This window comes from Patiria miniata, unplaced genomic scaffold (genome assembly GCF_015706575.1).
Source record: "Patiria miniata isolate m_02_andy unplaced genomic scaffold, ASM1570657v1 HiC_scaffold_20, whole genome shotgun sequence".
Classification (NCBI taxonomy): domain Eukaryota; kingdom Metazoa; phylum Echinodermata; class Asteroidea; order Valvatida; family Asterinidae; genus Patiria; species Patiria miniata.
The window spans coordinates 34122014-34134665 of record NW_024037059.1 but is presented as its reverse complement, the minus strand read 5'-3'; the positions used below and the strand labels follow the sequence as shown (position 1 = coordinate 34134665).

At 40.7% G+C, this 12652-nt stretch overlaps 1 protein-coding gene across 8 annotated transcripts in view; it reads right to left on the bottom strand.

Annotated features, from left to right (window-relative positions):
- Positions 1-12652, bottom strand: part of LOC119728778 — a 160985-nt gene that overhangs the window by 96602 nt on the left and 51731 nt on the right. For all 8 annotated transcript variants that reach the window (XM_038201162.1, XM_038201159.1, XM_038201167.1 and 5 more), the window contains exons 24-32: positions 12146-12382; positions 10725-10954; positions 9568-9698; positions 6441-6609; positions 4476-4657; positions 3809-3933; positions 2825-2995; positions 2080-2351; positions 171-286 (exon numbers count right to left, since the gene is read on the bottom strand). In XM_038201162.1, the coding sequence (XP_038057090.1) occupies positions 171-286; positions 2080-2351; positions 2825-2995; positions 3809-3933; positions 4476-4657; positions 6441-6609; positions 9568-9698; positions 10725-10954; positions 12146-12382 (1633 nt within the window). The remainder of the gene's footprint in view (positions 1-170; positions 287-2079; positions 2352-2824; positions 2996-3808; positions 3934-4475; positions 4658-6440; positions 6610-9567; positions 9699-10724; positions 10955-12145; positions 12383-12652) is intronic.

Here is a 12652-nt window from a genome sequence, read left to right as displayed (position 1 = left end):
AGAAGCCTACTATGTCCCAACTTTAATGGAAATAATACTCTTAGACTCATACTTTTGCCTGTTTTTAATAAGGTTTGATGTTTCTGAAGCACACCAGGGACAAACATTGAGCCCAAGTCCCCCACAAATTTGGCAGATTTCAAAAATTCATAATTGTTTGTTTTGTTTACTTATTGCGATGCCGATGAGCTCATTGGTTGCATTCAGGACTGTGTTGGCCAATTGGAGGACAGCGTTGTTATATTGGAGTGCTTCCATGTTCATCATAGAAGTACCGCTGCCAGTCCTGCAACAGAAAATACAATATTTTTTGTTCAAATTTCTTCAAGAAAAATCATTGAAAAGCGGTCCAAACTTTTCTGCTCGGTACAACCATGGTTATCGTTTCATGTGCACTGCAGCGGCAAAACATGAACACAGTGTCTTGCTATGGCGTTGTAAATCCAAGTTTTATAATCGTCTTGAATCCCCTCTGGGAAGCAATAAATAACTACAACTGTATCATAATTGGTGTGGAGACAATCTTCTGCAAAACACTTTAATAAGGGAATAACAGTGTGAGGATCCGGTCTTCACTGCGTGATAATGACCGGGTTTGGGGGTGACCGATGCTAATGGACCGAGACGAATGTACCCAGTAATTCGTCTTTATCAGTCTCGACCAATCAGAAGCCATCAACTCTCCAAGGTATTTATTAATATCCCTTCGAACAGCTGAGGTCGGGTTTGTTTTGACAAGAACGACCGAGGCACAAGTTTAATATTCACTCAACAGCAATGCCAGGTGGCTGTGGCTCGCTGACAGATATTTTCCGGCCTCGCTCGGTTTTTCAGTCATCCCATCTCACTTTCGAAAGATGTTTGCGTGTCGACACGTCCTCCAGCACGAACTGGTTAAAAAGCCCATGACATGAATTTTACTTGGGAACATATTTTTTGCAACTTTCTACTCCTCTCAAATGTATGAAAACTATTTGACATCCCTTTAATTTGATTGAATAGTGCACTTGTTTTAAACATTGAAAATTGTCTATGCTTTCCCTGACAAATGAGGGCGCTGTTGCTGTGATGTCATTTCAGGACAACAATCTTCACTTTAGGAGTTTTCTGTTCAAGTTGTCAACCCAAAATGTGCACATTGAAAACATTTGTGAGAAAACTTTGCTCGTTGGCTTACTGTTATGTACTGAAACAACAATGAATCACCAAAGAAAAGCAAAATACACGACAGCAAAATATCCAAAATGCTGGCAATTATTTGTGGAGCATTCGGCACAAGCAAGTCTAGGGCAACATTTTCTTCAACTCATTTATTTGATTGTCTTTCATACCACAATAAATTGCTTGAACTGCATAAGTACTTTGTCCCAGTGTTTTATTCATAGTCCTCTTGTGGTTTGGTAAAGCAGTTATACAGGGCGAGTCAAAATATGCGAAAACCCAAATGTCGGGACCATTGTTTTAGTGAAGTTCTGCATGTAGCACTTTCAAAATTTAGGATACGAAAGCCCAATTCATAGGCTTTCGTTTAGTACAAGAATCATTCAAATCAGTCATGTACTTTTCAAGTTATGGAATTTGAAACACAATCAGCTTTTTAAAGTTCTATCCACGGATCGCAAAAATGAAAGCGTTCTTTCAGCAAAACGAAAACAAATCACATTGTTTTCGTTTCGCTGAAAGAATGCACACTTTTTTGTGATGATCAGTGGACAGAACTTTAAAACGGTGGTTGTGTTAAAATTCCGTAACTTGAAAAGTATATGAGTGATTTGAATGATACTTGTACTAAAAGAAAGCTTATGAATTTGGCCTTCACATACTAGATTTTCAAAGTGCTACGTGCAGAACTTCCCTAAAACAATAGTCCCGACATTTAGGTTTCACTTTTTGGACTCACACTGCTTTCCGACAAAACATCCTGCACCTTGGCACTGTATAAAGCTCGCCTGCTCATGAGAATCAGTCCCAGAGTTATCCAAACTGGGATATAATAAATCTGTCGCATTATATTGTGAATTGCAACAATAGGCCCTTGAAATTCTGGCTTTTCCCAACAACTGTTTCTGCACTACTTACGCCGTTTCCAGCAACATCTCTAGTTGTTTCTGGTTCAGCAGGGCCTGGATCCTGGTCGACATGGCTTGCCATTCCGCGCCGCTTCCCGTCACAGTTATGCTGGGGTCCGTCCAAAGAAGCTCCGGGTCAAAGGGTCGCCAGATCGCGTCATCGAGTATCAACTGGAACTGCCGGTTCTTGATGAAATACGCCGAGATATTGGCGTACGGCACGTACTCGGGCGGGATAGCCGTCATGTTGGGGTGTGAAAGGAATGCCTGCAATCTCTCAAACTTTTGTAACCAAAGAAAATGAAAACAGCAGTGAACCATCAAAATTACTCCCAAAAATATTTGTGGTTGCCGTCTCATTCCAAATAGAATGCAGGAATAAGTAAACGTTATTTCATTTCATTATTACAAATGCATGGCCTCATTTCAAAGATCTTTTTACAACTTTCTGTAACATCATATCTCCTTTCATTCTGTACTGTAAGCTGTAGAAAAGGATATCTATCATTATTGCAACTTATTTTCCCACGTGCCAAATATGAAAAATGAACAAGCACCATCCGGAACAATACTTGACTTTTACTATGCTCGTTGCCTCCAACATTTCCACGTATATACATCACTTTAATTTCAAACAGGGCATTGTCTTTGGGTTTTTTTCTTTTGACGTTTATTTTGTAAAAACACTTTCAGTGTTTTGACTTCCACATAAGTCCAGATAATTTAATCTGAAAACTTATAAACACTGCACTTACCGCTGCTTGAATTTCAGGCACGTTCCAGAACGAAGACTGTTCTTGCAGTAAGGTCCACGGGTCCAGGCTACAAAGTTTTGGTCTGACCCAAGCATCGGACGGCTGAAGATCCACAAAGCCCTCACTGCACAGAAGCGTCGAATGGTCCTCCAGATTCACGTCCAGAAGCATCTACAATAAACAAAATCATTATCGTTACAAAGTGCTGGGACTATTCCGAACCCATGTCCATGCGCCTGATCAATAGAGGGAGCTCTCCATTTTTCACCGTGGAGGGGATTATACAGAATATATACTCTTCATTGAAAATCACAATAATGGTCATCGCAATTCATAAATCAAGCACGAGCATCTAAGATAAAAACAAAGTCTTCATCAATAAAAATGTGTGGTGACTGGTCCTATGCCATTGTCTAAGCAACTGAACTGACAGACGGCACTCTCCATTGACAATGTGCAGCATAAACAAAAATATTCACATCTAGTCCAATCATCACATCCAAAATATTTATGCAGTAAATGGTTATAAACCACTGTCCATGCTCCTAACTAATTTAGGGGGCATTCTTCATTAACATTGTGTACGTATAAACAAAATTATACACATTTACTAAAGAAATAATAGTGTGGGAGAGTAGTTTTAAATGTCTGGATAAAACCGGCTAGGGGCCATGGCTGCCGATAGTGGCCCAAGCCGAATATATAAGTGGTTCTGAAGCAGCTGGCGGTAGCTGGCGGAAGCTGGCGGTAGCTGGCGGAGGCTGGCGGTAGCCGGTGGTAGCCGGCGGTAGCTGGCGGTAGCTGGCGGTAGCTGGTGCATGTGGCGCATACTGCGCACAATTGGGGCGGAACGCAGTTTTAAACACCAGCCTTAAACATCGCTGCCCCTGATAGGAATGGGTTTACTGTCTCAGGTATTTATGAATATTTCATTACCTTAGGTTAGTAAAATATGGAAACAAATATCACTGTAGATATTCCTACCTGTAACTTGGTGGCATTGAGGAGTGATCGAATGACTGCTTCGGTGACGTTAGGACCGAGGTCTAGCAGGGTTCTTGTGGCATTCACAAACGGCTGCTCCTTCAAGAGTTTGACCAGGATATGATCTGTAAAGAATCACATAAAAGAGGAAATACACGCAACAACATGAACAATAATTGGGGCTTTTGGTTTTGTAAAAAGAACGACAGAGGTACGCACATTATAACTTCTAGCGACACGGTGTCAAAATCTCATCTTTGAAAGGATTGATTCCACACACCCCAAAAAAATTTCAACTATTGAAAGCACTGCCTCAGGTGTTAAACACTTTAACTACAGTCCTGCTTTAAATCTCGCAAATAGTTGGAGATTTAAATTACAAAATACCAGGGGTTAAGCCATGGTGGGATCCAACATGGCACAGCAAGATCGTGCCCGTGGGAAAGAGGTTGATACCAAGGGCTAATTTCATGAGGCTGCTTAGTGTAAAATTTTGCTAAGCGTACAAAAATCTGGTAACCTGCCAAATTGCATGTCAAGTAAACTGCATGTGACTGGTTCCCTGCCGATTTCTGCTTAGCACAGCAATTTGCAAAGCACCAATTTCTGCTTAACAGCTCAATGAAATGGGGACCATTAGTGTAGTGAAATTGCAGGTGAAATTTACCTTGCGGCATTTGACATATCAAACTGCTCAAGTTGGCACTACAGTCGAGTTGTTGCCACAATCCATCCGTCCCAAAGTTTGCGGCACCACAGTAAAAGTCTGCAAACTGTGATCCGGGTGCCCAGTTCTCATAACTTAATCCAAAGAAGGAACCTTGGAGGATCCAAGATAGCTCATCTCGACTACAGACGGGGGAAAGAAAATATGCTTACTGTTTCTAACAGTTGATTCCTTCAAGTTCGGAAAAGTTAGACATGTAAAAAAAAAAAACAATGTTGGAAACAGAAAAATTGGAGGAGAGATTTGAACCGATGTGACTGAGCTATCGAGCCGTACTATGTCGGTGGCCATATGTTTTTTTAGTGTTTTCTTGTTTTTGAAATTACAGACATATACAGAATTTTACAGACTTATTGTCACTTATGTAAAACTTGTCATTGTCCAATTTTTATCCAGATTGAAACGAGAAATATACAGCATTTGTTTTTGAGGGTACCGAAATGCTGATTCATTTAAAGGTACAGTCCATCACTTGTAATTTGTGCATTTTGTTCGTTTGAAGCAATGCTCAAAATCTGAAGAAGGGTGCTGCACAACTAACCTGATGAAGTTTCAGCTCAGCTTCAGCTGTATCTTGCGAGAAAAACAACATTCTAGAATCTCGATTTCAAATCAAAAGTTGCTGAATCATGTTTTGAATTGGGCCTGAATTCAGTGTCCGAGACACGTTCTCACTGAGCCGATTGCAGCTACGCGATGTCGCGCATTGATCCGACGAATTATAAGCAACCGCACGTGCATGTGCATCATGCCAATGCTTGCGCGCTTTGCCAATTAACAAAACGAACAACTAATGTATATTTCCTACGGTGCGTCTTAAGAAGCACCTTTGGAAAGGCCTCCTTTTGTTGATTTCTTCAAAATAACAGCTTTCCAGAAAGAATAATTTCACAGGGAGTTTAGTCCCCTTATTATCTCTCAACCAAGTATGTTTTTCAACAAGAATTACGCCGGTTACTTTTTGGATAGCTGCAAATGATGGACTCCAGCTTTAAGTGACGAAGTTGTGAGACTTATTGCGCGATTTTTTTTAAAATCGCACGACTAAAACCATCGCATACATATGTCACAAGTGCCTAAAAACTGATTGGTTGTACAAAATGGACGAACAAATAATTACCGAGGTGCAGAAACATTGTGAGTTGTATGACACATCTAACATAGACTACAAAGACATCGGAAGAATGGACAACATATGGGAGGAAATTGCCACGTTTCGATATCCTTTGAGCGCTAATTTCAAAAATCGAGCAACATCTATGTACACTGCTGGAAAGTGGGTTAAAATCATGGATTTTTGAAAGTCATTTTGGCACATATTGTGAGTTTTTGAGTTTAAGGCAGAGAGAAAGGTTCATATAATTATTATAAGAAAAGAGTTTCATTATGTTGCAGTTCATCAAACTCAGATTTTATGCCGTGTTAGAAACCATGAAGAGGAAGTACACACGAGTGACGTAACGTGAGTGATGGTACATGTACCTGCCCGTAATCTAATGTTTCATGCATCTCAAATACACACTTATTTGATTCAAAATGGGTTTTTATATCTAGCTATGGGTTGAATGAAAGGTAAAATAATGTTACTTCTGTGTTGCAGACTACAGTTTGTGGAGACTGTAACAACAAAATTGCAGGACAATTTTCCATGTCATTTTTTCTAACTTGAGTAACGACCAACAAAACACATGTTTTCAAAAAGTGAATGAATGGCTTGAATATTTCTTTCCATTTTTGAGTACCCCTTACCCCAAGGTGGTTGTATGGCTGGTTTGATTCAGCTTGATCAAATACTTTTGAAGCAGTGAGAAGTCAAAGTAGCCTCATGGCGTATAAATGTAACGTGAGTGATGGTGCAATATTGCCCAGCTGGGGTCAACATTTTAAAAATGCCAATCCACATACCCAATGCTTTCAAGATACCGCTGTTCCCACTCGTCAGTTATGTACGCAAGTTGACTCCTTGGATGAAGGGCATCACAACGGAGGTAGGCGGAGTACCAGTCACTGCTCTCATTCACATAGCGAAAGCAGGTAGTATGTTCCCCCTGCCAACCAGCCCTGCATGTACCGCCTGTTTAAAATTGAAAGGCACATGCAGAAAACTGCTTTAGTGTTTAATCAAAGAGTCTTGGAGGTGGGGTTTGTTTTATTTGTGACAGTGTGACAGGTAATTCTGTCCCCTCTGGTAAATGTGTCCCCCGGACAGATTTACCGGCTCGTGACCCGGTAAATCTGTCCGGGGGGACACGTTTACCTAGGTTCCCCTCCAGGTAAATATGTCCCCCTACCTAACTTTAAATGTATCCCCCTGGTAAATGTGTCCCTGTGCAACTAGCACCCATACGAGTCGTGAGCAGCGCATGTGCGTCACACCAGTATACATGCTGCAAAATTTATGGCAGTGATTATCACATGTGTATATGTGCAGCCTTCTTCAATGAAAATTCATCCAATAGGGAATGTCATTACGCGCTATGATGGGAACGCAGACCAATCCAAGTAGGCGTTATATCAATGAGGGCCATCGCGATGCATCCCCGCCTAGGCCTTATTCTATGGTACATGACCTTGCTGCATTTTCACCGTACTCCGCATCGAAACATAGTGCGATTAATTCACATCTAAGAAAGAGACCAAGTTAAATATTTTCATCTTCACAAAGGGCAGACTAAAAGTCCCAAATGTATAACTTGTAGAGTGCATTCATTAAAACAATATAGGGAACTGGCCTTCTGCGTGGCAAACTAGCGGGACCAAGAAACCTGGAGGGGACAGAATTACCTGAAGGGGGACAGAATTAACGGGCCGGGGAGGACACTTTCACCTAGGTAATTCTGTCCCCCGGACAGTTTTACCGGGAGACAGAATTACCGTCCACACCGGCTCTTCTTATTCTGGGACTTCTAATGCCTGAATTTACGATGTCAGAAACAGTCTACAAATAATGAATGTTTATGAGTGTAATGGTAAGAATAGTCAAAGAATGAAATTATTCTTTCCATTACACATTCATTATTTGTGATGCGATCAAGCTAAATGAGTCGTTTGTCGGGAATTTTTATTTAGAGATACAGGCCAAAATAGGGCCACTTCATCACATCACTTCATCAAATCTCTGGGTGTTTTGACTTCCATAATTTTTGAACTAAAGATGGTATCAGCATGCGGTTTTCACAGTAGGAATGCTGAGATGGTGCTCTTTTCAAATCTATAATAAAACAAAATTGACCAGGGTCAACAAATGACTCATGTAGCTTGATCGCATCACATTTGCTTTATACAATGCTTGAATAAATCCTTGTCATCTGATTGGCAGCAGAGTTACAGCGCCACCAATAGTGTGACTGTGCATTGGAACTTCTATTTTCCATGGAACGGAACTTATATTTGTGCGTTTCGGCCAAGCCTTGGGTTGTGATGAAAATTCAATGAAACGTGATCAACAACCTGCCAATCAGATGAAAAGGATTTATCCAGGCATTGAATAGTCTTGATTAGTCTACTAGACTAGTCCAACTATAGTCAACTACCACCGGTTACTATACAAATAATCAATGTTTATGAGTGCAATGGTAAGAATAATTTCATGCGGTGACAGATGGGATGTTCCATTCCATGAAGCCAAGCTGAGTGTAATGGAACATTCCATCTGTCACCAAATTTGTTTTTCCATTGTGCGAATGTGAAAGTCATTATTTGTTTTATACAACACCTGAATAAATCCTTGTCATCTGATTGGTCAAAGCCCCCAATAGTGTGACTGTGCAATGGAAATTCTACTTACTGTGGAATTTATGCAGTGCGGCCGAACCGTGCGTTGGGACGAATAATTCAATGACACATAATCAACAACCCAGGCCCCTACCTAGTTTTTTTTTAACATCACATTTGTATTAACTGGTCTATCACACTTTTCCATCAGCAGCCATACAAAGTTGAAAAGTTGCAAAAATTGTAACGATTTTGTTCAACCATTTTACTCTACGTTCAGATCAGGCTACTTCAGTGGTGTGCGACGCGCACCTGATGTGCTCAACATTGCTCCTTTTATGAAGATACCGGTGTACTAAAGTACTTATCAAAAACTTCAAAGATCAAAGATTCAAGGATTCCTTGGCCAGAAATGAGGCAGAAACTGGAGACAAACCAAGGATTGGGAAATGCCACCCCCCCCCCCAACTAAAAAAAACACACTTTCTAGAAATATAAGGTTGATTAATCCAGCCCTATGTTGTTGGTAGGACTACCTGAAACAGAATTCGGACATTTGTGATCCAACCCAACCAAATAATTAGCAACTTGGCACATTTTTAAGCTCTCTACAAGTCACTCGGCTGTTAGTCGGTCAGTCGGTCGGTCGGTCGTCTTAAAAAAATATTGACCAAAAACGAACCCCCTAAGTGGCCCATAAAACTGTCAGTACCAAATTGTAATTGTCCAATAAAGCAAACAAAATACATTATGAAACAATAATTCTTTGTAACAATTTGTGAATTTGTATATGAAAATTGTTTGAATGGAAGCACGATAATGTGGTCATGTTATAGTCACGTGGCATTTAATGCGTTAGGAAGTTAGGGGGCTTCCACGCAACTGTCACTAATCCATCACACCCCTGTTTCTGGCCCTGTGTCAGTTTATGAGACCAAAGGTCATTACGGGTGAGGAGAGAGTTGCATTATGAAGGTCACTATTATTTTGCATTGTGACTTTCCTCCGCAAGACGGCCGGCTGGCAGGGATCGTTTCCATAGATTTCCATACACAACTTTCAGGCAAGACAGCCAGAGCTTTTTGTGCGCTCGCACTAATTTTTTTTTAACAGAAATCATTGGCTCCAGTGTTAAGTGTTGAGGTCGGTGCATACCTGACATGAAAGTGAACACAAATGTGAATTTGTGACATCTGCACATATTTCAATTCCAGGAAATTTTGCAGTGGCTGTGTCATGACGTCAAATTTGCTTGCTTTGCATTCACTTTTAAGTACAAACCAGCCATGTAGAGAGAGATTTAAGGACTACTGTTTACCAATGAAAGGTTGGAGTAATGCAATCTGCAGATCCATGGCAAGGTTCTGAATGATCAACTGCTGCTGTATGGCTGGCCAGAATTCAGTCATGGACAAATAGTTCTGGAAAAGCTGGGGATACATTCCATAGCTGCACAAAAAAGTGAAAGAAAAGACAGAAATATTGGCTTTACAGAACTCTGGGTATTTAGGACATTTCCAGCAGAACAAGACTTTCTACTGTGGCATTTTAATTTTCAAAGGCAACAAATTGTTAACACATTGTATTACAATTGTATTACACTGTATTACATTACATTTTCAAGCAAACTTGATCCTGATTGGTCGATCCATGGCAACAACAGTGTGGTATTATTTCATATTCCACGGTCCATGCCACACTCTGCTTAGCGCGCTTTTCTAAGATGCGCGCGCTGTTCCTGATGCACACGCGTTTAATAGAATAACTGCTGAAAATGTTTGTGTACGGCCTGCTCACTGCATCTTTACTGTGCATAAGATAACTTCGTTATCACACTTGTGCTCATAGAACATGGACAATGTAGCGCATCTGTGTTGCATTCAGCCTATTGGCATATGGGACCCAGCTAAAGGTGTGCATTTACGGGTAGTACAGGAACAGGGGAGCCGATTGAAAAAAAACAACGGTACTCGGGTACCCATAAAATTCAAATCTTGGAAGCTGCTGTTCAGGTTGTTCATAGATGTCCATACGATAATACTACCACATGTACGTTGGTGGGCCAATAAAGCACAACACAAGTGTGTACAGTGAGCAATTTAGCAACTTTCGCGAGCGTCCTTAACGTGAAATATGTCGCAAAATATTATCACAAAATAAAAATGTTTTCACGGAAAAACAATTGGCATCTTTCATTTCCACGACTTCAAACTTTTTTGAAGCATTTTTCTCAGTATTTTTTACTTTTTGACATGTTGATAAATGTGAGCTTTAAACAACCACAACTTAATGTCCAATTGAAAATGCAACAAGTAGTACTGTAAGGATAATTCTATTCTCAAACCTTCTTTTCCACCTATCTACCCAGTTCATTTTGCCAGAACGCCGCACATATTGTCTGCTTTTTCAAAACTGGACCGTAAAGTTTTTCAGAACAGTTAGGTAAACAAATTCTGGGAGGTTTGGGGGACTCACTAAAATTGCTGCATTGCTTCAAGGAAAGTCTGGTCATCGCTGAGCCAGCTGATTATGCCGCTCCAGTCTCCAGCGAAATTCAGAGGACGCTGGAAGATGTTGAGGAGGGAAGGCAGCTGGTTGACGAAGCTCGGGAGATTCTGAATGTCCACAGAAATGTTTGCTACCTTCTGTAACAGTAGACCCCAGTCGTCGATGGTACCCACGGGACGACCCACGACAGCGCTCAGCTGCTCAAGAGATGGTAACAGTGGTTCTTACACAACAGTATAATATTCATAAATGACCATCAATCGGTATCATCATAAGTCGATCAAAAGCCACATCACAAGTCCAGTCTCAACTCACAAGCTATTCAAATGAACTATGACAAAAATTAAGACATTTCTTTGTGAGTTCATCCTGTAATACTTGTGATTGACTTGTGATGGACTTGTGACTAACTTATGATGGACTTGTGATTGACTTGTGACTGACTTATGATGGACTTGTGATTGACTTGTGACTGACTTATGATGGACTTGTGACCGACTTATGATGGACTGTTAGATGATTGACTTGTGATGGTTTTGTGACTAACTTATGATGGACGTGTGACTGACTTATGATGGACTTGTGATCGACTTGTGACCGAATTGTGATCGACTTGTAATTGGCTTGTGACTGACTTGTGATAGACTTGTGATTTACTAGTGACTAACATATGATGGGCTTGTGATTGACTTGTGACCGAATTGTGATCGACTTGTGATTTACTCGTGACTAACTTATGATGGACTTGTGAATGACTTATGATTGACTTGTGATTGACTGACATGCGAGTAACTTTAGATGGATTTGTGATTTGTCTTGTGACTGACTTATGATGGACTTGTGACTGACGTGTGACTGACGTATGATGGATTTGTGATTGGCTTGTAATTGGACTTTCATTTGACTCCTGATTCATTTTGGTTAAAATCTGATCTGAAGATGGTTTGATTTCTGATTTGACTTTGATTTGACTCATGATTTTTCTCTGTTACTCCTGAATAATGTGTGATTTGACTTGTGTTTTGACTTGTGATTTGACCAAAGACTGAATACTAATTGACTTGATTAAGACTGTGAAAGATGGGTATTCAGAGAGGGGGCTGTGAAACTTGAGGCTTAAAGGTCCTCAATTTTGAAAAAGTTGCATCTATGTTGACATTATGGTACCAATAAACAATGCTATAAAAGTGAAGTTACTTTGTGCAAAATAAATACAACTTGGTGATGTATACAACAGTCAGCTATTTGCAATGATACCCTATGGGTAATGCAAGATTTAGATCTAACAGCAACTTTTCTGTGTTGTGAATTGCCCGTTCTTTTTAGTTTTTGTATTCTCTCCTCCTCCCCCTCCCCACCCAACCCAGACCCCACCCTTGGTTACAAACCTCATCAGAAAGCATCGTCAAGTCAAGTTCTGCCAAAAGTGTCCTCAGGAATGCGTCGGCATTGGAGCTACCGTTGCTAAGGTGACAGAGCGCTGTTTGCAGGGAACCGGCCAACCCCGCTACGCTGGATGCATTATCTGGCACTAGGAGGTAATCTAGCAAGTTCTGGTTACCAGTGCAGAAAAGGTCAGCTGGATTTTGCTGGTTCACGGCCAAGTGCAGAAGAAGTTCAACCATCTGTAAAATTGAGAGAGAAAATAATGTAAGGATCCTGGATCCTTCCAATTCCAACAGGTTTTGGTGGATTTTGAAAGATTTAGGAAGATGGAGCCCAGCCACTATTACTTTACATATATGACTTCATGCCAAGTTGAAAGTTTACGCAAGAAGAATGTACCGTTGGATTCCTGCACAATGGTGGACATAGACAGAGACAATAACACGTAGTGAGCATGACTTGGGGGAAGGGTTGACAGATACACAGACAGAAATAGTATAGTAGGAACG